Source organism: Chenopodium album, chromosome 6 (assembly GCF_948465745.1).
Source record: "Chenopodium album chromosome 6, dcCheAlbu1.1, whole genome shotgun sequence".
NCBI lineage: Eukaryota > Viridiplantae > Streptophyta > Magnoliopsida > Caryophyllales > Amaranthaceae > Chenopodium > Chenopodium album.
In genome coordinates this window covers 2,360,570-2,386,925 of record NC_137839.1, presented here as the reverse complement: position 1 = coordinate 2,386,925, position 26,356 = coordinate 2,360,570, and the positions used below count along the sequence as shown (strand labels likewise).

The 26,356-nt window shown below is 32.3% G+C and overlaps 1 protein-coding gene across 1 annotated transcript; it reads left to right on the top strand.

Moving 5' to 3' along the window:
- The first annotated feature begins 15,623 nt into the window (after positions 1-15,623).
- LOC145634252 (protein SPEAR3-like) lies at positions 15,624-17,991 on the top strand. Its single transcript, XM_081685673.1, has 5 exons — positions 15,624-15,984; positions 16,184-16,318; positions 16,759-16,826; positions 17,339-17,420; positions 17,554-17,991. Exons 1-5 carry the CDS (start codon positions 15,766-15,768, stop codon positions 17,650-17,652), a joined length of 603 nt encoding a protein of 200 aa, XP_081541799.1. The 5' UTR covers positions 15,624-15,765; the 3' UTR covers positions 17,653-17,991.
- Positions 17,992-26,356: the final 8,365 nt, after the last annotated feature.

Below are 26,356 nucleotides of genomic sequence, written 5' to 3'. Positions count from 1 at the left end.
CTAGCCTCGAAATCTCCAAAATTTCTCAACAAACATGGATCTTTAGCCTTTAATTTTGGAATTTTTTGACTTTTTTTTGCCCGGAAATAAAAATTGTCGAAATGTTTAGCATGGTCCCTAATACTCTCCAGGAGACCAATTGGATGGGTGGAACCATCCAATTTGCCTTTATACGGCCAATTTACAGGTTTACAACTTGCACCGATTTCATTAACTCAAGCCTACCACGATTATCTATGACAACATATTATAATGATCATATATGGTTCCAAATGGCATTATATGACCCTCAGATGTATTCCCTAAAATCTCAAGACTTTGCGACACTAGGCCCCGAAGAATCTAAAATTTCTCAAAAAGCGTGGATATTAGCCTTCAATTTGGAAAATTTTGACTTTTTTTTGCTCGGAATTAAAAATTGCCGAAATGTTTACCATGGTCCCTAATGCCCTTCGGGTGTTCAATTGGGTTGGTGGAATCATCCAATTTGCCTTTAAAAGGCCAATTTACCAGTTTACAACTTGCACGGATTTCAATAATTCAAGCCTACTACGAACATTTATGAAAACATATAATGACCATATATGTTTCCAAATGGCATTATATGACCCCGAGATGTTTCCCCTAAAATATCAAGACTTTTCTACGCCGGGCCCCGAAACCCTCAAAATTCCTGGAAAAGCGTGTAAATTAGCCTTTAAATTTGAAATTTTTGACTTTTTTCGCCAAGAAATAAAAATTGCCGAAATGTTTACCATGGTCCCTAATACCGTCCGGGAGTCCCATTGGGTGGGTGGAACTATCCAATTTTCCTTTAAACGACCAACTTACCGGTTTACAACTTGTACCGATTTCATTAATTCAAGCCTACCATGAACATTTATGACAACAAATAATGATCATATATGGTTCCAAACGGAATTATATGAACCCGAGATGTATCCAATAGAATTTCAAGACTTTTCGACACCTGGCCCCGAAACCTCCAAAATTTCTCAAAAAAGTGTGGATATTAGCCTTCAATTTTGGATTTTTTTGACTTTTTTTCGCCCGGAAATAAAAATTGCTGAATAGTTTACCATGGTCCCTAATCCCCTCCGGGAGTCTAATTGGGTGTTTGGAACCATCCAATTTGCTTTTAAACGGCCAATGTACCAGTTTACAACTTGCATCGATTTACCGGTTTACAACGGCCAATTTAATCAACTTGCACCGAACCCGACTTGAACCGAAATTGATCCAAACCCGTTTTAACTTTTTAAAACCCAAATTTAACCCGGCTTGTTAATAACCTTACCTTAATTCAACCCGATTCGTTCCTAACCCGACCCGAATTTAACCCAACCTGTTACAAACTCAACCCGAAATCAACCCGACTTGTTATTGACTTGACCCAAATTCAAATCGACTTGTTATTGACCCGACCCGAATTGTACCATACCTATTACTTACCCGACCCAAAAATTCAACCCGATCTGTTACTAACCCGACTGGAAATAACACGTTTGTTATTGAGCTAACCTAAATTCAACCAAATTGTTCTTGACCCAATTTTGAATCACCTTAAATGCAATTTAGACCACCTTATTATTGTTGATCAAAGCATTTTGTCTAGGGATACCAAGTCGGTCCAGGCTAGCAAAAGAAAGGAGTATCATCCTCAAATTTAAGAGTTAAATATAGTATATATTTGTTATATGGTCAAAGGAGATAGTTATATATCTTCCTAAATTATAGACTATAGTTCCCTAGTATATTGTCATATCTATTATAGTCAAAGAAAATAATTAGCTTTATAAAAATGATAATTATCTATTTATAGTTAGTTGAACCCGAATATAACCTGACTTGGAAATGACCCGACCTGATTGTAACCTGCAAATTATTGACTTGAACATAACCCGACTTGAATTTGAGAATGACTCGACTTGGAAATGACCCAACCTGATTATAACCCGCAAATTATTGACTTGAACTGAACCTGACTTGAACCCGAGAATGATCCAACTTGAAAATGACCCAACCTGATTATTATAACCCGCAAATTATTGACTTGAACCGAACCCGACTCAAACCCGAGAATGACCCAACTTGATTTTAACACGCAAATTATTGACTTGAACCGAACCCAACTCGAACTCGAGAATCACCCTAACCCGTTTTAACCCGAATTAAACCCGACCTATTATTCACCCGACCCGAATGTAACCCGACTTGTTATTAACCCGACCTAAACCCGATAAGAAGTATGACCCGACGTGACCTGACTCAAGCATGACTCAACCCAAACCCGACCCGCATAGGTTATAGAATTAATTCGAATTGACCCGACCCACTCTTACTCGACCCAAACCCAACCCGTCTACCCGAATTGACAGCTCTACTTACATGTTTAGCTAACCCAACTCTGCAGGTCCACGCTTGAGAGTAGAAGACTAGAAGGGAACCCCCCTATTCCCAATCATTCTGGTGGACTCGAACTTGCGACCTCAAAGTCACAAAATGAGTTCCCCACCAACTCCACCAAACTTTGCTTGGTAAATCCTTATGGCTTTTTGGGTTTCGGGTAATTTGATAGAATATCTTTTACGAGTACTTCTTTTGTAATTTATTACTTGCTCATTTTGCATTTTTTGCACTCTTCATTTGACCTGCTTTGACGAATATTTGTGACTTTATATAAGGAGAAAAAAAATATATATAGTCTTGTACTCTTGTGGGAACTTGTACGTTGGAATCTACTCAAAGAATAATTTATTAATTATAATCAAATATTTGAATTGGCATACATGCCTAGGAAAATGGAGGAAGTTATAAAATACATAGGGCATACAAGTTAAGAAACACACAATGCGTGTGTATGCAATATAAGAAACCTATCAAACTTCATTACTCTTTTGTCCCATTAAACTAAGGGTGTATTCTATTCATCTGATTTTCACTTATCTGAACTTACCTGACCTTATTAAAACTCGTTTTGATTGTAATTTATACTTAGGGTAACCCTTATCAAAACTTATTAAACTTGATCTGGACTTAACTGAACTTATTACACCTAAAGTAAGTAAAAATAAGGTGAATAGAACATACCCTAACACATCACACTAATAAAAATTAATTTGTTAGAAAATTAATTAAAGGGAAGAATTAGTTGTTACTATGTGCTCATCACACGCTGTCTCTAATAGTTAAAGCCCCATATCAAAAGTGGACCTTGGAACCTACTAGTACATTCTTAGTGGTTTAAGTATCATTATCTCCCTGGGACCTTGGGCTCAATGGATCCAAATTTCTTTGTGAGTTCAAGTTTCTTAATCTATTTTTTGAATGAGTCAAATGATGCTTCTTTAAAGGCTGTCAAATTAAACTCAATCATACAGTTCCATTTTATTTAGTACTTTCTCCGTTCTATTAATATTACAACAAGGATAAAATTATGCATCTCAAACCACATATTATATGTTAAATATCTATAATTGTGTAAGAGTAAAAATTTTAAAAAGTTGATATTGTGAAAGTATTTTATAAGACGAATCCAACAAGATCACACATGACTATATTTTGCTTAACGTATAAATCATATTACATGGTCAAACAAAAGTGATGAATAGTGCAAAAAGTCCGTTGTTGCAATATTAATAGAACGCGGGAAGTATAATAGAAGCTAAACCAAACAAATACTATTCCCCTTGCACCAACATGTTAAATAAAATGTGTTAGTTTAGTCTAGTGATAAGAACTAAGGATTGACCTTTCAATCATGGTTCAGCATTTGAGCCCTGAGGGTTTATTCTCATTAGGAACTCTTTCCCCTTATCTTTCCCCTACTCTTAAAATGTTTAGTCCACTATAACCTAAATCTAGTTAACTAATGAGTGGTTCTAGTCCTGAATTGGTAGGGAATTTTTTCTTAAAGAAGAAGAAGAAGAAGAAAAAAAAAAAAAAACTACTCCCTTACATTAGATACTAGTCATACTACTAACCTTTGTTTGTCCCTTTTTAATATCATGCGTAGTATATATTTTTTGAGGAGAATGCGTAGTATATATTGATGTCAAAAGAATTTGAACTTCGACCCTTTTTTTTATTAATGTGTTTTGGTAAAATTTATTTCTATATTACCCCCTATATAATAATATATTAAAGTTCTTACAAAGTAATTTATCAAACTAAAAGAATACCTACTCCAAAAAAAATAAAAAATAAAAAAACCCTTAAAAAATATTTTTCAAAACGCATAACTTTGTCATATATTTCAAAATTAATATTATTAAAAGAAATATGAAGTATATTTTATGCTTTATACGTTTACAATCCATAACATTACTAATAGGAAAAAAAATTTGAATTGAAACACCACTTGAGAGCAGAAGGGAAGGTAAGATAATCTCCTACTCTAAGGATAGGTCACGATTTAACAATAACTTACAAGGGGTAAGTTTCCTACCAACTAATTAACTTCACCAAACTTGTTTGGTTACAACTTATAACTTATTATTTGTCTTTCTAGCAACCAAGTTCATCATGAATCATGACACAATAATACATACTAAAACATAAAAATATTATAATTAGACCAAAAAGTCATTTACGCTACTAATCCCAATGATTAAGAAGATTTGTAGACAAACAGTAGTAGTCCATCAACAAAGGTATGTTTAAATTAAGGGAGATTATTCTAAAACAGTGTTTAGCTTTTAAAGAAATCCACCTAATTAGCAAGCAAATTAAAGTCTTTGTACATCCCCCCATATCATATGATCATATCCTATGCTTCTTAATATTGAGATGTACCAACAGATTGTTATCCGATCTTCCCTTTTCATTCAGATTATATTCTGATCTTCATTTTAAGATATACTATATGTATTATTATGATCAAATAAAACCATATAATTAGTGGTGGGTCCCATGTATTTGATCAAATTATTAGTACCTTGTTATTTAATTTAATTAAATTATATTATGATCTTTTTTTCGTAGGTATTTGTGCAATGTGCACGTACGTACACACCATGTGTGCATCAAAAGTTTTGGGTGTGAATGATATAATCTGATTTTCTGAAGCAACAACAGCAAATATCATGCATGCATGTATGATTTTCTGGTTGAATATATAAATATTGGATTTTATCTTGGTTTTGAAGAATTATTAGTTATGGGTCAATTGTTCTTACCTAGCTAGAATCGATTTTGTGTTAGCTAAGCTAGAAAAAAAATCAATCAATAGAATTTTTTGGGTTTGGAAGTTGGAACATGCGGGGCTAGGTCAGGATGCCTTGTAACGTTTCGGTGTAGTACATGCGGTCTAGGTCAGAATGTCTTGTCTCAAACTCTCAGGGTACGTTGATACAACCCATTAAACCCATCCTCCCCCCCCCCCTCTATATTTTTCCTCATAGGCTCGTAGCTTGAACTCGGGTCTTCCCCGGCCTAGAAGATTAAAGTTGTTACCATCGAGACCCAAGGGTCTTTAGTGGATTCAATTATAATACATAGTACTAGTTTAGGTCCCGTGCCACACACAGTTATTTTTAGCGCTATTTTAATTAGTTAAAATAAATAACAACACAACTCTCTTTATTTTTTAAGTGCATCACTTTGACCGTCACATATACCAATACACGGTTCTGGCCATTAATATCTTTTAAATTCATAAGTAAATAACATAAAATTAATATTATTATGAAAATATACACCGATTAATCCATGTACATGATAATAATCACATTTATATGTTATTTGAATATATTAGAAACAAAAATTTAGCAAGTCAAAATCACAGTTGAAGTAACACTTGCTCAATCAAAAATGATATTGACAATATTATGTACGTATCTATATCTATGTCAACAACAATAGGGATTCTTATCAGAGACAGCAGTGGGAGAGTTATAGGAGCTCGTGCTTTCAACCTTGGCACCACCAAGGTTTCATAACAGAGGTCATGGCTATTTATATAGGCATTTTTCTAGCTCTTGAGCGTGGGATAAAAATATTATAATTGAAGGTGATAATCTTTTAGTAATCAACTCCGTTAAAGGCATCTGGTCAACACCATGGCAAATTGATCATATTGTTAAAGACATTTGTTCTCTTCTTAGCAATTTCGATAACTTGAGCATTCGTCATATCTTTCGGGAGGCAAATCAAGCAACGGATTAGATAGCAAATGTTAGTCATTTAGTTATTAGTGATAGTATGGATATAGTTCCTTGTATTAATTCTTCTTTATTTCCATCCTTTCTTTCGACGCATTAGGAATTTCGATCCCCTCGTGATGATGGTTTCCTAATAATTAATTTTTCTTACCATTGTAAAAAAAAAAAAAAAGAAAAAAAAAGAATTGGCTAGTTGAAATAAGGACACTATTTAAGAGTGCATTATTCTATTCACCCAATTTACACACACACACACAAAAATGATGATTTTAACCGAATATGTACATTTGAATTTCTCTCATTAGCCTTGTTTTTATCTAAACTTAATTAATTATCATGAACTTATATATAAACTGAAATCATTGAAAATAAAGAGAGAAAAACAAGGCCTGGAAAAAGAGGAAGGTGGAATTGCAGCTAGTGACATTCATCATACTATCACAACTACTTAAAAACAATATTTTTCATCAAAAAGTTGTCTTCCAAGATTAAGAAATTAAATAAAAGAAACTCTTCACTTAATAAATGCATGAATGTATTTCTTTACATGATATATAGAAAGGAAAATAATATAGTTGCCTTTTCATTGATCTAGCACCAAAGAGGAAAATTAAATAAAATTCTTAGAGTTGTTGTCGTTGTTGTTACAACGTCAAAGGAGAAGTAGTTATTGGCTCAAATAACAACGGTTGAGTAATATATGGCGGATATACAAAGAAGGCAAATTAAAAGAATGTATGAGTAATTATTGGATGTACACGGAATTATCTTATGCATCATGCCAATAGTAGTCACGACTTATATAAGTTTAATTAACAGATGTATTTTATACAATAGACTTAACAAAACCGACATTTACATCTTATATCCTAATCCTTATAAATAATGATATAAGTACATGACCATTTTATAAAAAAAAAAAAAAAAAAAAAAAAAAAAAAAAAAAAAAAAAAAAAATAATAGTTAAATGACACCAATTATTTAGCTCAAACCAATCAAATCAGCCAGCAAACTTGATTCACTTCTATCATTTAACATGGTCTTGTATGTCATATCCAAGATAGATCCTCTCATTTCTGAGTGCATATATTGGGATGTTTGTGCTAATTATTTGTTCATAATAATTCCATAATATAAGACGTCATATATATAACAAATATTTTTTCCACGACCCCGTATCCGAAGCCAACACGTGTACACCTCTAAGGCATCCTCACATGTTTGTTAGGACATATATCACCATTCACCACTAGGGTTCCTTTGTAGTTTCCAAGGTCCCCCATTACAGTTGTCCCAAAATTATTGGATTGGTCAATCTCTAGTTGATTAATTAGTGTGTACAAAATATATAGAAGTTTCCTAGATTAATTGGCTAATCATGTGTGGCAAATTCTTAATTAATACAATGCAACTTGATCCTTTTAAACATATTGAATATATGCAACAATTCTCAAACTATATTGGAGAGTGGTGTGTGTTGTACATAAGATCATGTTTGACTGGTTCAACTCATTTCATATAAAATCTTTTAACTTACAGATAAATGCGTCATAACTTATTTTGCCTCAACTTATTTAAGATAAAATATGTAAAAACAAAGAAATCGGTAGGGTTAAAATTGATCTAATACTACACTCCGATCATTGTGTATAATATAAGATATATAATGGTTTTGATTAGCCAAAAAGGGTGATGAGTATAAATTGCATAGGTATATGCGCAGATGATCCACCAAATCACAAGTAGTTGGGATGTTGTGCAATTTTGAAGATCTTGTACTTGGCACACACTTTGGGTTAGATTCTCCATGTTGTCTCAATGCACATGTTACGGGTACATTATTATGTATTCAAATCTTTTATTTGGGTGTAGATTTTGTATACAAGTAATTTGTTATAATCAATACGTACTAGTATATTAATATACTACCTCCGTTACATATTATTTGCAACGATTTGACATAAAGTAGAGAGGAAAAATGTCTAATCGTTGCACATAATATGTAACGGAGGTAGTATTATACTGAAAAATGAAGAAACAATTATTAGGAGATAAAGTATCCACCTATACTTAGCTAGCAAGGGGACCAAATAATATTTTAGACGAGGCCAGTAATGTTTACAACAAAAGTGATTTCGTCTACTAGATGTATATAGATCTCTTAGTAGTATGAGGGGTATTTCGGAGATAACTATCCTAACTCGGACTCTTAAGTAGTTAGAGTGGTTGAGGTTATCCTTTTAGGGAGTCCGTGTTGAAGAATAAACCTCTCAAGTGTCACCACATGTAAGTGTCCCACATTGGTTGAAGAAGAGAGAGCTAAACATTTTATAAGGCTAAGGGGCTACTCCTCCTATTGCCATATGGTTTTGGGATGGAACCTCCATGGACTTGTGAAGTGAACTCTCTCTCTCTCTTGGTTTGCGGGTGCAGCCCAGACCCGCATTTGACATGGTATCAGAGCCAGGCCCACGATATGGGACCTTAAATGGCTAAAGTTCACTGGGCCAAGAGTAGGTCCGTGTGAGGGGGAGTGAAGAAGCACTCTAGCCCGAAAAATCACATGAGACAAAGTTAAAAGGGACCTTACATGTGAGGGGGAGTGTTGAAGAATAAACCTCTCAAGTGTCACCACATATAAGTGTCCCACATTGGTTGAAGAAGAGAGAGCTAAACACTTTATAAGGCTAAGGGGCTACTCCTCCTATTGCCATATGGTTTTGGGATGGAACCTCCTTGGACTTGTGAAGTGAACTCTCTCTCTCTCTCTTGGTTTGCGGGTGCAGCCCAGACCCGCATTTGACATGGTATCAGAGCCAGGCCCACGATATGGGACCTTAAATGGCTAAAGTTCACTGGGCCAAGAGTAGGTCCGTGTGAGGGGGAGTGAAGAAGCACTCTAGCCCGAAAAATCACATGAGACAAAGTTAAAAGGGACCTTACATGTGAGGGGGAGTGTTGAAGAATAAACCTCTCAAGTGTCACCACATATAAGTGTCCCACATTGGTTGAAGAAGAGAGAGCTAAACACTTTATAAGGCTAAGGGGCTACTCCTCCTATTGCCATATGGTTTTGGGATGGAACCTCCTTGGACTTGTGAAGTGAACTCTCTCTCTCTCTTGGTTTGCGGGTGCGGCCCAGACCCGCATTTGACAGAGAGCCTGTAAAAATGAGAAGGGTATTTTATTGTGAATTTATTAGACAATAATATAACATAGTGGTTCAAGAGATGGGCTTTGTATTGAGAAGGGTATTTTTGTTACTAGGTGGTAATTGGGCCAAGACTTGGGCCAAACTCAAACACACATTATTATCTTAAACATTTTTTTTAAGGAAATCTTTAAACAATTTAATTAAGTACAAAACCTTGAATCAATTAGTAAAAGGCTTAATCATTATTAACGGCTAATTCAATAGCCCGGCCTAAACTTCTAACTAAATCATATTGTTCATGGTAGTTTATGCTTTTGAAATAGAAAATATACATTATTAATTGTATTTAAACCCTTGGCTCAAAAATTAAATTACATACATTACTTATTGTATGTACACTAGTGAATTCGAAATTAGTCAAACAATTGGAAGTATATATACACCTACTACCTCTATTATATATTATATGCAACTTTGGGTATTATTTGTGAGACATAAAATATTCCAAGGTTGCAACTATGTAACGAAAAGTAGTATATTTAACAGTTATTAAGTGGATATATATAGATAGCCAAGAACTAATTAGCAAAGCACAACAAAGAAGAGAAAGATAATAGTCAAGGATTAATTATGAAGTTATCTACTAATTTGCATAATCTATAGTATTAATTAATTTACGTCCACAGAACAATAATAACAAATTCAGGGAATCTTATAATAATATAAATTGAGATTGAGGTTGATATGGTATGGTATGGTAGTAAAACTGATTAAGGAGTGGGGTATTGTAAGAGAGCTTCTTCATCTTCAAAAAACTTAAAATGTTTATTAATTATAAATAAGTGTATTTTAAGAGAATAATAATATACTTGCCATGTGCCCCAAAATCTACAGTAGATATTATTTTCTCTCTCCATATATACCTTCCCCAATATCTTGCGTTATTATTTGTCATTTTATTAAATAAATGTTTTAATTTGCATCTATTACGTCATCACCAGCAAATTGTTAATTTATTCGTAAAATAATAACAATAACAATAATAATAGCAATATTAATAGGTCGTTGTATATAATGTTAGGCTTTAATTTCGGAGATGGTTAGATTTAATTTACTAGGTTAGACAGCTGCTATATTAACATGATTCATGATGTGTAACAAGGGACAATCTAGCAAGGGATATTTGAATCAGAAAAATAATGAGTATGAAATCAAGACGTAACTTAATTATTCCTAGTAATTGATAACTACTCACATGACATGATATATAGTTGTGACTAGTGGGGTTAGTTTGGTTGGTTGTTACTCGTAATAGACTGGCAATCCCTGATTCGACATGATAACCCTATTCAAAACGAACCCGAATGATTCGAATTTGACTCGATTTGACATAAATTTAAGTTTTACACCTATTTTTGATAGTTTTTAAGCACAACCCGAAATTGACCCAAAATCTATCCTGAACCCGACCTGCTAACTCAAATTGTCACCCCTAACTCGTAGCATGTTTTTAACACATCAAACAGGCAAACACAACACTTGTTGCATTTTTTGGGGGAGGAGGAAAGTTATACTTAGTATAAGCTAAGACTGACATGTTGTACAATAAAACATTCTTCGGTGCTTTCGGGAATATAAGAAAGAAGGTTATCTAAATTAAGGGTCTGTTTACATTTACTAAGCTAAGCTGAACTGAATTGATTGAACCTGAATTGAACTATATTGAATATTTTATGAGAGAAAGAAATTAAGAAATGAGTTGAACTGGATATTTTATGAGAGAAGAAAATTAGGAAATGAACTGATTAGAGCTAAACCGGACTGAACTAAGACAAGCATTCGTAGAAGTGCATGCATGTATCGTCTAAGAAGGAGATAGCCTATTCTAAAAGGAACATTTTAGGGAAAATTTGTAACTTTTAAATAAGTTTGATGAAATTCGACCTTGTCATGCCTAGGGCTGTACAGAGTGCGGTTTAGACGCACCAAACCGCAATTTTGCGGTTTGCGGTTTGGTGCGGTTTGCGGTTTGAAATTTGCGGTGCGGTTTTTAAAAATGACCAAACCGCGGTTTGCGGTTTGGTGCGGTTTCAAAAAATATTGAGACCAAACCGCACCGCAAACCGCACTTTAATGCGGTTTATGATTTTTATACTATATTTTCATTAAAATTATATAAAAGAACTAAATTATATGAGCTAATTTATAACTATTAGTTAATTAAAGATTAATTAAAAGAGTTTAATATTTGAATTGTAAACTAATAATTATAAAATAAAATAAAAGTTTTGTTTTTAAAAGAATAATTACAATTTTAATAAAATACGGTTAAACCGCAAACCGCACCGCACCAAACCGTATTTTGCGGTGCGGTTTGGTTCAGTTTTTTTAAAAGTGCGGTTTGAAAAAATTACAAACCGCACTTTTGCGATTTATGATCCAAACCGCACCAAATCGCACCGCGAACACCCCTAGTCATGCCTAGAAGTCTGACTTCAACCAATTAATAACTGTAAAAAAATTTCCTTCTTAAAAAAAACAGTGAAACAGCTGAACTTTACAAATTAATTACACTGTATTTTTATTTATTTTTAATTATCGATGCTCACGTAGAGTATAATAACCCCGTAGAATAATGCATGTAATCTGCGTTGAACAGCTCAAGTAGATACGATGTAAGTATGATTTTGACAAATGACGATTAGCTTTTGACCAAAAATTTCTCGTTTATTTCTCCTATAAATAGTCACCGTTAGTTGCTAATTGCTAGGAGTATCTTAAACTCTATATTCTCCTAGGGATAATTCTTTGACTTCTCTCCATTGGAAAACAATGGATTAGTCGTCACATTATTAAATTAAGAACTCTACTATACGTATATAAGGAGTAGAGTAATACTCGTATAATTTTACTTAGTTTATGAAATAAGATCGACAATGTTTATAATTTTACTTAGTTTATGAAATAAGATCGACAATGTTTTTTATTTGATCTATCCGAAAATAATATTCGCGACTATTATTTGGATAAGGAAAAATATTCTAGATTCATCAACTATAATAAAGTTTAGCAAAGTAGTTTTAGTTTACATGTTGACATAGGATATATTCAATTTTATTATCCAAGAGTGTGTAATAAGATGTCTAGAATCAATTTTAGTTTATTACATGTTGACATAGAATATATTCAACCTTATTATCCAAGAGCATGTAATAAAATGCTAGAATCTAATTTTTTTTTTAATTTTTTTTTTATTTTTTTTTTTTTGAAATAAAATTGATTCATAAATAAGTCATACGGCATCTACAAAGAGATTAAGATCTAACAAATACATAATAATTGAATCAAATAAAAACATTCTGTAAGCAAAACTACGATCGTTGTTGCAAATCGTCATTTCTTCATACCCTCTTTCATATCGCTGTGATTTACAGCCTTTTTCGGCGAGGGGGTCTATTGATCTGTTGTAGCCGTGCAGAAAATTTCCGTCTGATTCGTTCGATTGTTGTCGAAATATTAATCTCTTTTTCAATCCCGCACAAAATTTTACCCATGAAACAACTTTATAGCAATCCATGAAATTAAAAGCAAATCCTCCCTCGAAAGAGAGAAGAAAAACCCGGTCTTTCGAAGGAGCCAAATCCTCCTAAAGAGGAAGAAAAACCCTGTCTTTCGAGGGAGAAATATTCCTCCTAGAAGAGGAAGAATTATTATAAACCTAAAGCAAGAGAAAAGGCACAAAAGAAACAACGATTGGGGCTTTCCACCGGTAAATCCGATGGAAGCCCCTTCAAAATTCAACAATGGAGGCTAGGGTTTTAGAGAGAGAAGAGAGGAAAATTATAATAACTTGCACTACGTTTTATGCTAGAATCTAATTTATATCAATTCTTGATGCAAATCTTTTGACACACATAGGTCATATCGGCTCTAAACTTTCTAACAAACTTGATACGATTATTAGATAATGTGGAATCACATAACATTTGACATTTGGGAATGTATTTGGTATCTTAGCTTGCTAAAGTATAAATATTGTTCACTAAGTGCTCATTGCATTGTCTAATCAAGTATAATCCAATATAATTATCTGATCTCAAAGCTAAGTATAAATATAATTTAATTCATCGCAAGAGATATAGCTAATTTAATTACTTTGTCCCATATTAATTAATTAAGACGTACAATTTGAATAGGTATGATTGCTAATACGTACATAACTTTATTTGAACATAAATATGTCAATCTTATTTTTAATTATTGTCCGTCAAAATAAAAAGCAAGCTGCTAGTATATTGAAACTATATATTTAGACCTACCATTCCAAGTACATTTTGATAATGTGTAGTACACTAGTACCTTATATTTTTAGCTTCTTAAATACAACTCAATTAGCATTTCCTTTCAAAATAATAAAATGACGTAGTAGTTGACAATCATATAGCTGATCAAATGCAACCCATCCTAAAAAATTACTAGCTCGGAAAGTGAATCTCAACTACGAGCCAAACATTTTTGTATGATTCTTTAGGGTTTAGGGCGCTAAAACTATATATTTAATTTAAATTTTACTCTTTTTGGCCTAAAATAACAGGTGTGGCTGTGTGGGTACAAGTATTATTCTTAAACTTGGGCCTTATTTGATTCAAATTAAAGATTTTTCTTGAAATGGGCCAATTTTTTTTTTCCATTCTCGGCTCGACAATTATTAGGTCTAGATAGGTAACAAATACTCACATAATTACAAATTACTACGATAGCTGATTTTGCTAAATAAGGACTTGTTCTCTTACGTTGAAATTTAGTTCATATTAGTTTAGTTTAGTTCAGTTCAGTTTAGCTCCTAATTTCCTTCTCTTATAAAATATTCATTTTATTTCAGTTCAGTTCAGTTCAACTGAGTCCAGTCAATGAGAACAGGCCCTAAGTCATTATATGTATAAGGATTCATCACTTTTAAATTCATTCTCTCCTCAAGTTGAATATTCCATATTGAACAAATAAATAAAAAAGAAATGAAGGAATACTATATACGAAGTATATTTTTAAAATGGTTAGACCGGTGAATGTTTAATTAAGGTAGTCAAGGGGGAGGGGAAGGACAACACAGTGAAATAGCACAATTTGAATTTAATTAAGCTTTGTTATATTCAACTAAATATATATATATATATATATATATATATATATATATATATATATATATATATATATATATCTAAACTTATTTTTATTATAGCATATAACCTATCTTATACATACATCTTTTGTCTCAAAATAGTTTACACACAATTTGATCATATCATTTTTTTGCACTATTTATGTTTTAGTTTGACCATATATATTTTTTAAAATTATTATGGTGTTCAAAGTTGTATAATTGACAAATAAACATAAATGTCAAAGTATAATTACGATACAAATGAAAATATCTCTATTATATAATTCTACCCTAGAGTAGTTTGATGTTTTGCCTAATATTGTTGAATGTCCTACTATTTTTATCTCTTAATAAAATTTAGTGTTTTAAAATGCTAATTTAAAATAAGTTATCATGGCATGGGTGTACGTAGTGTATATGTATAATATATTTAGGTTTTTAATATTATTATTAATTTTTTTAATATTTATAGCATTGCATATACAAAGTAGATCTAATCTTATACGAGTACTTTCTTCATATCTAAAAGTTCTTTTTATTAAAACACCATCCAAACTGCTAAAGAACTTTTAGTCTTTTAGGGACGAGAAAAAAGTAATTTATTGAATATTTTCACCCAAAAATAAAATAAACAACATATTGACTTAATTAGTCAATCACTTTAATTAACCATTGCTTTAACTTTGTCTCTTCGATCATTATCAATGAATTAGGCAACTCCTTTTTAGATTATTAATACTAAAATTAAAATTTAAACCCAGTTAAAAAAAAAAAAAAAAATCTGACAATCTCAATCAAGTTGCAGTCCTAAAATAAAGGGATTTCAATAATTAAAAAAAAAAACCAGTAAGAAAGACAGCACATAATAGGTATTGTAGTAGAACTTCCTAAAAGTAACGCCTATTATTTTATCACTTTCGCAATTTAAACGAGCATGCATCCCGCACAGAATCTTACGTCCTCATTCAATTATTTTTAAATTAATTATAATAATAATTTTTAATTATTTCTATTTTAATTATTTTTCTCAAACAATAATTAATTTTTTTTGTTTAAAAAAAAATTGAAAAAATCAATCGCAATCAGATCCAGCGGTGCAACTACTTTACACACTCAGAATATAAAAAGGGTAGCTGGGCAAATCAGTTCAGGATTTCTGAAAGCTACATTTTCTCTCTAAAACCTTCATTTTTATTTTTTCCTTCATATTTTTCATTTATAATAAGCTCATAAAAATAAATAATTACAAGAAGAAGAAAGTAAAGATCGATATCAGATCATTTGAAGATATGGGTAGTGGCTATTTTGGGATTCCTAAAATGGTAAACTCGAATGATAAATCGTCGTCATCGTCTTCGTCGTCTAGGAAGAGTAAAAAGAGTGGCTCTGAGAAGCCTAAACAACCTCAAAGAGGTCTCGGAGTTGCGCAGTTGGAACAAATCCGACTGCGCAGCCAGATGGGTTGTAGCGGGTTTAACTCTTCCCCTACCCCGCCCACCTTTCATCAGGTAACCGGTTTTTTTTTAATATTCCAAAATACTCGTAACATTTTTTTTAACTCTCAGGTACATAATAAGAAAATACTCAAATTAGGTTTTCTTCGCTACAAAGCAAAGAGTTGCCTAATTATGTATTTTTTGTTACGGTGATAATGAAATTGTCGCGTTTTTAACTTTGTAAGTTATTTTGTGTGATTTTAAATTACAGGACGATGTGAGATTGCAAGGACTACAAAGTTATGGAGTACAACAATCTTCGACATCATATAATAATCCATATTATTCACAATCTTCTTCACCTTCAACTTCATCAACTTCTTATGCTCATCATCCTAACTTCATGGTAATTAATTTTTAGTCAATCTTTGCATCAAATTGTAGTCAAATATTTTGTTTTCTTCTTACAATGTTTTTGTTTTCTTTGACTTTGGTGTGGAATAATAAGCTTGGTTGCAAATCTATATTTGTCCTTTTAATTAAACAGTAATTAATCAAGTACTATGGGGGGTAGTTTTGTAACTCACAAAATGTTGGGGATTTTCTTGGGAGATTCCAAATTCAACAATTTTTATCGCTTCGTAATTTGTGACTTATGCTACAAATCTGCCAAACATTGTGGTACGAAAAGAGTACTGTCGTATAATAGTTTTCCTAATAGGCGAGCTTACTATTATCATTATCTTTATTTTAGCTTCTTCTTTAGTCTTTTTGGGTGACTATATTCAAAGGAATATACATTCACTAAATCTCTAACAAACTTTCATGCATGAATTTAATTTGCAGATGGTATTTGGAGATCATGAAAGGTCCAATTTAAGATACCAAGATTCTCAGCCTAGTAGTGCACAAAGGTATGTACATACATTTTATTTACAAGTAGTAAAGGTAAAAAAAATATAAAAAAAAATAATAATTAGAACAAGCTTGATACACTCAACTATATTACTATATAATTAATAATTAATTAATTACATGATTATAATCTCTAATTGTGAAGCATCAAGAGCCTAATCTTTCGGTACATCCATTTTAAACAAGTTAATTGTATAGAGTAGTACTATGTATGTAGCTAGTTTTTCCAATGCAATGTACATAGCTAATTTTTTTTTAATTGCTGCATTATTGAAGTTAAATTATAGTTTTCTAGCAAGATTAATTAAAGTAATATATTTTCCCATCGAAAACATTTACTATTATACTAATTGTATGTAAAACCTAAATGAAGAATGATTATAGATACTAGTTTAAATTATTACATATAAAGATTTCTTTTTTTTTTTTTTTAAAATATAGCATCTTATTATTTAAATTTTCATTTAAACATGCCAAATAAACTAATAATGTAATGTTTATCTTGGATCAGATGGAACCCTAATGGTATACTAGAGAGCTCGACGTATACACAAGCAGACGCGATTCCTAGGCATCGAATTAGCTATTATGAGGTACATTCATGAAATCAATTAGTTCTAGCTAGTACATATATTTATATATATGTTCATTCTTTTATATTAAATGTTCATTCTTTTGATTATGAATTACGAGTACTAAAGTAGTTAAATTTTTACGAACTTGTAGGACTCCAGGCATCAAAGAATTGATTTCTTGAGAAATAGCCAAAATTCAGAATCAAGTGATCAGGAAGAAGTAGATTTGGAGCTCAGGCTATCACTCTAATCAATGAGATGATTTCCCGGAGGTTCCGGGAACTCGGGTTTAATCGATAACAGCCAGAAGTTGAATCAAGAACTGAAGCTAAGATGCAGTATATATCTTGTTCATCAACGGGGGAGAACACGTACAAGTATTATACATATATCGATCGATATTTGGAAGATAATTAACCTATGAAGATCGCTTATTAGAGTCGATGTAATTAATTATATTCTTCTGATGTGCTTGTATATGCTTTGATGCATTACTAATTAATAACATCGAGAGGCAAATCGAGTAGCAGATTAAGTTAATGGAAAATATAATGTGATTTTAGATGGTATACAATGCAAGACTATTGTGTATTTGCCTAGCTTATTGGCGTTATTGCATATAATTAAGTGGAGAGCTAAATTATATAGTGTGTATTTTTTATCCACAAATTTCAGCTATATATTTGTAACCCTAGCTTGTTGATCAATATTATTGAAGATGCATGGAAAAGAATTTTCGGACAGAAATGATAACAACTATTTTTTTTTTTTTTAGAATTTAGAGTATGGATGAATATTCTCATTTTAAACTGTACATAAGTACATTAATTAATAACATCTTTTTTAAGTACACTTTTTTAAATATTAGACTTTTTCAAGTACACTTTTTGAAATATTAGACTGTTTTAGCTATGATTATACACGAATTATTCTTCTAACAAGCTGGTAGAGTAACATAGCTTGAAATTTGAGCATTTCTTCAAACTATTTATTTTCGTCAGAGAATTGAAATTAAAAGAGAGTTACTAAGAGGATCAAAGAAATCTAGAAGGAAACTATTCCCATATTTTGAATACCACCTCTTTTAAATTAACCAACTAGCTAGCTAGCACCTTCGAACTACATTCACTATCTTTTTGTAATTTTGTTTGATAATAAGAGTCTTTTTTCAAAGTAAAATAGAGGACGATGTTAAAAAAATTACTTGTATAATTCACCCTTTATCATAATACAAGGGTTTAATTAATGAAATTTTTTATTGAACTCAAATCTCACAAAATGAAATTATTGTGAGAATATTTTTTCAATCCTAACCTAATATTTTATTATAAAGTATATTAATTTTATTTTTAACAAACTATGTGGTCAAAGTTTGACCCTCAATAAGCATGACTCATGAGTGCCTCACATTGTGAAACAAATGCTCAATATTGTAATATTTAAAGTAATAGCTTTTATTAAAAATAAGTACCTACAAAACTTAAGTAGACAATGCAGTACGTAGTATTCAAATTCAAATAAAAACTGTACTTTTAATATTTTACACTTTCACTTTTGGATTTTAATTGTCACATTACTAGTTGAAATTCCAAACTACTATCGAAAGACTATAAAAGATAAGATAGTAGTAGTGTTTACTTTTGCTTCATGATCCGAATTGAAGTCTTCTTACGTTCAGTGCCCTACCTATATACTTCATATATAGTTTTATATGTATAGTAGTATGTATTATACTAAAATCATAACATTATAATTCAAAAAAAAAAAAAAGAGAAAAGAAAGAGCATATTAATGAGAGTAGCAGAAGTTTCGAGGAAAAGACCTACGTACTAAGACACAGATCCTCATGTTCTTGAAAAGTATAGAGAATATTAAAGTTTATAATAAAATTTTATCATATAGTCAACATGCATAATTTTATTTTACATCTACACATGCTCTTGCATGGGAGCTGTGATTAAGTAATTGCAATTGTATTTTGTTAAATATATAAAATATTAATTTTATTTTTTGGAACAAGTTGTTTAATTAATTATATTGTTATGACATGTAATATACTGCCAGATGATCCAGTGTGGAAAGAAATCAATCATATAATTAGCAAAAGATTTAGTCATCTGTCAAGATTCAAGCTCAGATATGCTAAGCATATCTTCTTACTAATGAATCATATAGCATATCAATACAATTGTTTGTACGTGCTTAGTAAACCTAAAGTCGAGGATGATGATTATTTCGATGAAATATTTATTGTTACCAAGACGATTTTGATTTAATTCATGTAAAAACATTGATACTTGATATTTAATTACTACCTTAACAATGGTGAATTAGTGAATAATGTGTATCTATGAATCTATGATTGATTACACTTAAAGAATGATAATGTGGAAAGCCAATAGTATAGTTAACTTTGATTTCATAATTTTTAAAGTTATTGGATCAGTTAATCACACCTTTTTCTTCAATCGATCTTTTAATTAGTAATAAACTCCTTAAAAGAAGAAAAAAAGAGGAAAATTGATACCAACAATGTCAACTTAGCTAGACAATCATTATTATCAACCTTTTTATTTTTATTTATTTATTTATAATATATTGTTGACGAGATACATTATTATTTTAATTGCATAAAAGTTATATATTTCTAGTCAAAGAAAAGTAGAAATGTTCTTTTTAAAGTAAGAAATAATTATTTTACACCTTTACTATCTAATTATTGTTGCAAAGTCAAGAAGAGGTAAATTAGTAATAGGACATAATAATGTCCATAAACATAAAGCAAGACAATAAGAAAATGCGTGGGTTTGTATCAGTAAAAACACTTCATTATCATATTAACAAAATGAAATGACGAGTGCAATCCAAATCAATAACTACATAATATAATAAAATTATATTAATTTATATGGTCGAGCTACTTGCTGAATAACTCTAGCATGGTCGAGCTATTTACTGAAAAACTCTAGCATTCTTTGAAAATATGCATGATATATATGAAATAGTCTTGGATGCTAAACCTATAAATGTATGAATAATTGAGAAATCGATTGGAGTGGTTATTAAAGCTAAATAATATTAGGTTAAATGGGGCACCTTTGTCCTCTTAAGAGGGTATCAACTTATAGCCTTAAAGATACGTCCCAAATTCTTCAAATCCTTCATACCCAATTGTTTGTCTTAACAATGAGGTGTAAATGTGGATTATAACCTAATCTCTTTGGTCCCCCTAATTCTAATAGAATGGTGGGGCCCTTCTTTCTCTCTCTTTTTTTTCCTTCACTAAATTAGGTGTATGTAGTGACATATGCATGTTAGTTTAGGTTAGACATTGATTAATATTTTTATGGCTTTATTAAGTATATACTAAGGACATAGTATATAATAACAAGTATGCTATTGTCATCACAATATATATGTTAGTTACAATATTTTCAAACTATGTTTACAAATCGAATGTCCGACTTATAGCACGTTATGATGATCTTTGTGGAGCATGGTTGCTTACTATGTCGATTTCAATCATCATTTTAAAAGTACAATTTGAAGATTTTACTATGTTTATAAATTCTTCATCATGTGGTCTTTCATGTAAAGCACACTTACTAATATTTTTAATTTCAGGTACTCCTTGTAACTAAATAAGCCATACTAAAGATATAATTTAGGCGATCTCAAAGCCATTCGGCCCTCTTTGGAAAAAGAAAAAAAGTGATTAACATATATACTATGACCACAATTTAAGATCAATTTGTTACAATAACTACAATTTTAATGTAGCCATTGCAAAATTATTATCTGTAATTGTATTAATTAGAAGAAAAAAAATAAAAATTGAGTGAAACTAACTACCTAATTAAAAATATTATTTATAAAAAGATAACTTTATCAAACTTTTTGTTGAGCATTCCACTTTAGTTTAGATAAAGTTTTTCTTAAAAAAAAAAAAGAAAAGAAAAGTAAAGACATGCATTGTATAATAGGGGATTAGGGGATATGTCATATTTATTTATACATCATAGCATCATTCAACTTCAATGATGTTCCCAAAAGTGGATAATAATCGTATACTCAAACACTATGATGAATATATGAAACTGATGTTTTTTTTTCTCCAAAAGAAAATCTAATTATTAAAATAGAAGTGGACATAGGGTATAGATATTAGATAGTATGCATACATTTTTTTAAAGCAGAGGTAAAGAACTAAAAATATATATAGTGTATGTATATGATATAAAATTGCTAATTTGTTCATTTAGCCACTAGGTTTTTTATTTATTTTTTAACTTTCTCTTCGATGATCAAAAAGTTCTTAACTTTTATGTACTATTTTAACTTGTCGAATATGTTGTTTTACAAAATTTTCACTCAAATACACCTACAACTAGATTTAATTTTTAATATATTATTTAAAAAATTAGCAAAATTAATCAAATTAGCAAAAAAAAAAAGTCCATATCACCATATGGATGCACCTAGTTCATTCTAAGCACACCATGCATGGTGACATGGTGTAAGATGAATTGATGTTTTTATTTATTTGTAATTTGAATCACTCATCATGTGCAACTATTTGACATGTATATTGGATAATTACATCCACACTACCTTTTTGGCTTTGCTAACTAACACACACTGTATTTAAGACAAAATCTGACACTTGTGTGATTTATAGTCAATCAAATAAGCCATAATTAATTGACTAAAGGATAAAGTAGTTTTACTCTAATCCTAAATTAAAAAGCATAATTTAGAGTTGTCAAAGCTAAACAAGATCATGATCATTAATTCTTTTTCTAAAAGAATCTTGTGATTCTTTCTTTTGCACTATAGTATTGATCAATTTTTCCATTAATTTTTAAATCAATTTTTTTTGTGGTTGTACATTAAAGTTCAGTCTTTAAGACAAAATAAAATATAAAAAGCTAGCATCCAATCAAAGTGTGTTTAAGTACCCCATCAATAATAATTTAGTTAAACTTAAGGAATCTTATAATATAAAATATAGGATTGATGTTGATTTTGTGAGCAGTTGAATAAATAGATTTTACAACTAAGTTTATTTGATTTTGAGATGACTGTTCTACTAATAAGCAATAAACAGAAATAACTTATCTCTTGATGCGTGAACCAAACTGACAATAGCCGCGTCGTGGAGAACCACTGACCTAAAAGACGATTCCGCGCTACCTCCCGGTGCAGTAGACAATTGCGGTCGCCCTCCAGGATAAGCACGGCGCCGGAGTTTATGTGCACTCACAAACCCGACTGGAACTCAGAATACTTGCCCAGAAAACAGAACAGGAAGAACATGTGTTTAAATAATTTTAGAGAAGAGAGAAGACTGATTGTGTGTTGTTTTTTGGCTGAGAAAACCACCGAATATTTATAGGGTGAAGAGGAAAAACGGGAAGCATAAAAGGTGGGAAGAACCTGGCCAAGAAGATGACCAGATTAATCTAGTCAGTCAACAAACGAGGCAAGAAACAAGGGAGTGAATTAATCAGCTAAAATCAAGGGATTAATGGCTGATTAATTCCCACAACAGTCAGAAAATCCCAACAGTCAAAAACGGATACTTGGAATATTCTGTTAACAAGAAAAAAGAAATAAAATTTCTCCAAAAAGATAACAAGGACCCACGCCCGCGCATCGCATTCCCCAAGACCCCAAGTCCCGAGGCCCGAGCCCGACCCGACCCGACCCGGCTCGGCTCGGCGCGCGCGCGCGCGTGTGTGTGTGTGGAGTAACACACACCTCCAACTTACTCAACTAAGTAGTGCTAAAGCACTACATTATAAAAACAAGGAAAAACCTTCCTCCCCAATCAATGTGGGACTTTTCCCCTTCCATTGTTTTTCTCTCTCTCTCTCTTATTTTTCCTAACACTCTAGCATTATATCAAGAACTTCCAACAATCCCCCACAGGTTCGAAGATATGAAAAGAATGAAAGAAAAAAAAAATGAATTCTGGGCAAAACAAAACAATTGCATAAGTGTCAATGTCTCGCGACTTGAATTAACACATAGTGGACATCAAGCTATGATCCCTCACCTACCAAGTGACCTTCGTCTTGAACTCAGTAGGGAGTTAGGGACCCGTCACTTTGAGCCACACAATTGAACATGTATAATATTCTGAAATTCCGCGAATAAAGGTGACGCATTATACTGGCCATACGTCCAGCCTGGATGCTCATAGGTGCTCTAGAGTATAAGCCCACGAAATACTCATAGGAAGCGGCCACACTTCCACACCTAAGTAGGTGAACTCCATCAAGTGTGAGCTACAACACACCTCCAAAAATATGGATATGGGTTCATTAAGAGCCGTATGCTCATCCTCTTTCTCATATGTAGCTAAGCACAAAACAAACATCTAGAGATGGACAAATAATATAAAAATGTGCTTCCGAATTATTACATAACGTTCCCCTTTGAACTCATAGTGAGTAGGAGTTCATTATTTCACAATTCATACAACGGGCTTTAGCCCCATCTCTTCCGATGTTTCCAAAACTAGTTTTTTACATAGGCCTTTAGTTAACGGATCCGCAATGTTCTTTTCGGACTTTACATAGTCCAGTGATATCACCCCTTCAGACAACAAATTTCTGACGGCTTTATGCCTCAGACGGATGTGTCTCTTCTTCCCATTATAGGCATGGTTGTGTGCAACAGCAATAGCAGCTTGCGAATCACAATGAAGTGCAACTGAAGGAGCTGGCTTCCCCCACAGTGGAATATCTGCAAGCATGTTCCTCAACCATTCTGCCTCATGACCTGCCAATTCAAGAGCAATAAACTCAGATTCCATAGTAGACATAGCAGTACAAGATTGCTTACAAGATTTCCAGGATACGGCTCCACCCCCAAGGGTGAAGACATAGCCACTAGTGGAGTTAACTTCATCATTATCGGATACCCAGTTGGCATCACAAAAACCCTCCAAAACTCCAGGAAATTTGGAGTAGTGCAAACCCCAATCCATAGTACCCTTAAGGTACCTAAGCAACCTCCTTAGAGCAATCCAATGATCACTGCTTGGATTATGAGTGTACCTGCTCAACCTACTAACAGAATAAGCAATGTCAGGTCTAGTGTAGTTCATAAGAAACATAACACTACCAATAATTCTAGCATATTCAGACTGATTAACTGGATTACCATTATTTTTCTTTAAGTGGAAACTTGGGTCATAGGGAGTCTTAACTGGATCGACATTAAATGAGTCAAACTTTTTAAGAATTTTTTCAACATAGTGTGACTGATTAAGACAGATGCCATTTGGAGTCCTTTTGATTTTTACTCCCAAAATCACATCTGCCTCACCCATGTCTTTCATTTCAAAGTTCGAACTCAAAAACTGTTTTGTCTCATTTACACGATCCAAGTCAGTCCCAAAAATCAACATATCATCCACATAGAGACAAATAATTACACAACCATGACTATCATGCTTAAAATAAACACAAGAGTCACCTTCATTAACATGAAAACCATTACCAGTCATAGTCTTATCGAATTTGTCATGCCATTGCTTTGGAGCTTGTTTAAGCCCATACAATGCCTTGACTAACTTACAAACCTTCTCCTCTTGTCCTGGAACAACGAACCCTTCAGGTTGGACCATGTAAATCTCCTCATCCAAGTCACCATTCAAAAAAGCAGTTTTGACATCCATTTGATGAACAACAAGACCAAAAATGCAAGCAAGAGCAATTAAAGTCCTAATGGTTGCAATTTTAGTAACAGGGGAGTAAGTATCAAAATAATCAATGCCAAACTTTTGAGTAAAACCCCTTACCACTATCCTTGCCTTATACTTGTCTATGGATCCATCGGCCTTTAATTTTTTCCGAAAGATCCATTTACAAGTAATGGGCTTACAACCTCTAGGAAGTTCAACCAATTCCCAAGTGTTATTATTGAGAATTGATTGTAATTCACTATCAATTGCTTCTTTCCAAAAAACAGCATCAACTGACCTCATTGCCTCATCATAGGTTCTTGGATCATCTTCCAAAACAAAAATATGCACAAAATCATCATCAATTAAGGAAGATTCAGATAAATAAGAAGTAATAAAATCAGGACCAAAACTATTTTCCTTTCTTGCCCTTTTGCTTCTCCTTGGCTCCAAAACAGAATCATCGTTAGTAATAGGAGCATTAGCAATAGGTAAACTAACAGAACTACTAGCATGCAATTCACTATCATTAGAAGGAGACATTTTCAAAGGAAAAATGTTCTCAAAGAACTCAGCATCTCTTGCTTCAATGATATGACCACCTGCATAAGAGTTGTTAGCACCTTTAACAAAGAAACGATAAGCTGCACTTTGATAAGCATAGCCAATAAAAATAGCATCAACAGTTTTGGGACCAATTTTATCCCTCTTGAAACTAGGTATGCCTACTTTTGCTAGGCACCCCCACACTTTCAAGTATTTCAGGTTTGGCGCTCGATCTTTCCATATTTCGTATGGAGTCTTGTCAAGCTTCTTGTGAGGAACCCTGTTCAAAACATGACAAGCAGAAAGAATAGCCTCCCCCCACATGTTATTAGGAAGCCCAGAACTAATAAGCATAGAATTCATCATATTCTTTAAAGTTCTATTTTTCCTTTCAGCTATACCGTTTTGTTCGGGTGAATAGGGAGCCGTCGTCTCATGAACAATGCCAAGTTGCTCACAAAATGCCTTAAGAGTGTCAGGGCTGTACTCACCACCCCTGTCACTCCTAACTCTCTTGATCTTTTTGTCTAACTGGTTTTCTACCTCAGCTTTATATTTGAGGAACATTTCCTCAGCTTCGTCCTTAGACCTGAGAAGATAAACCATGCAAAAGCGTGAACAATCATCAACAAAAGTAATATAATACTTTTTACCCCCTCTACTTTCGTGATTATTAAAATCACCTAAGTCACTATGAACAAGTTCCAGTACTTCA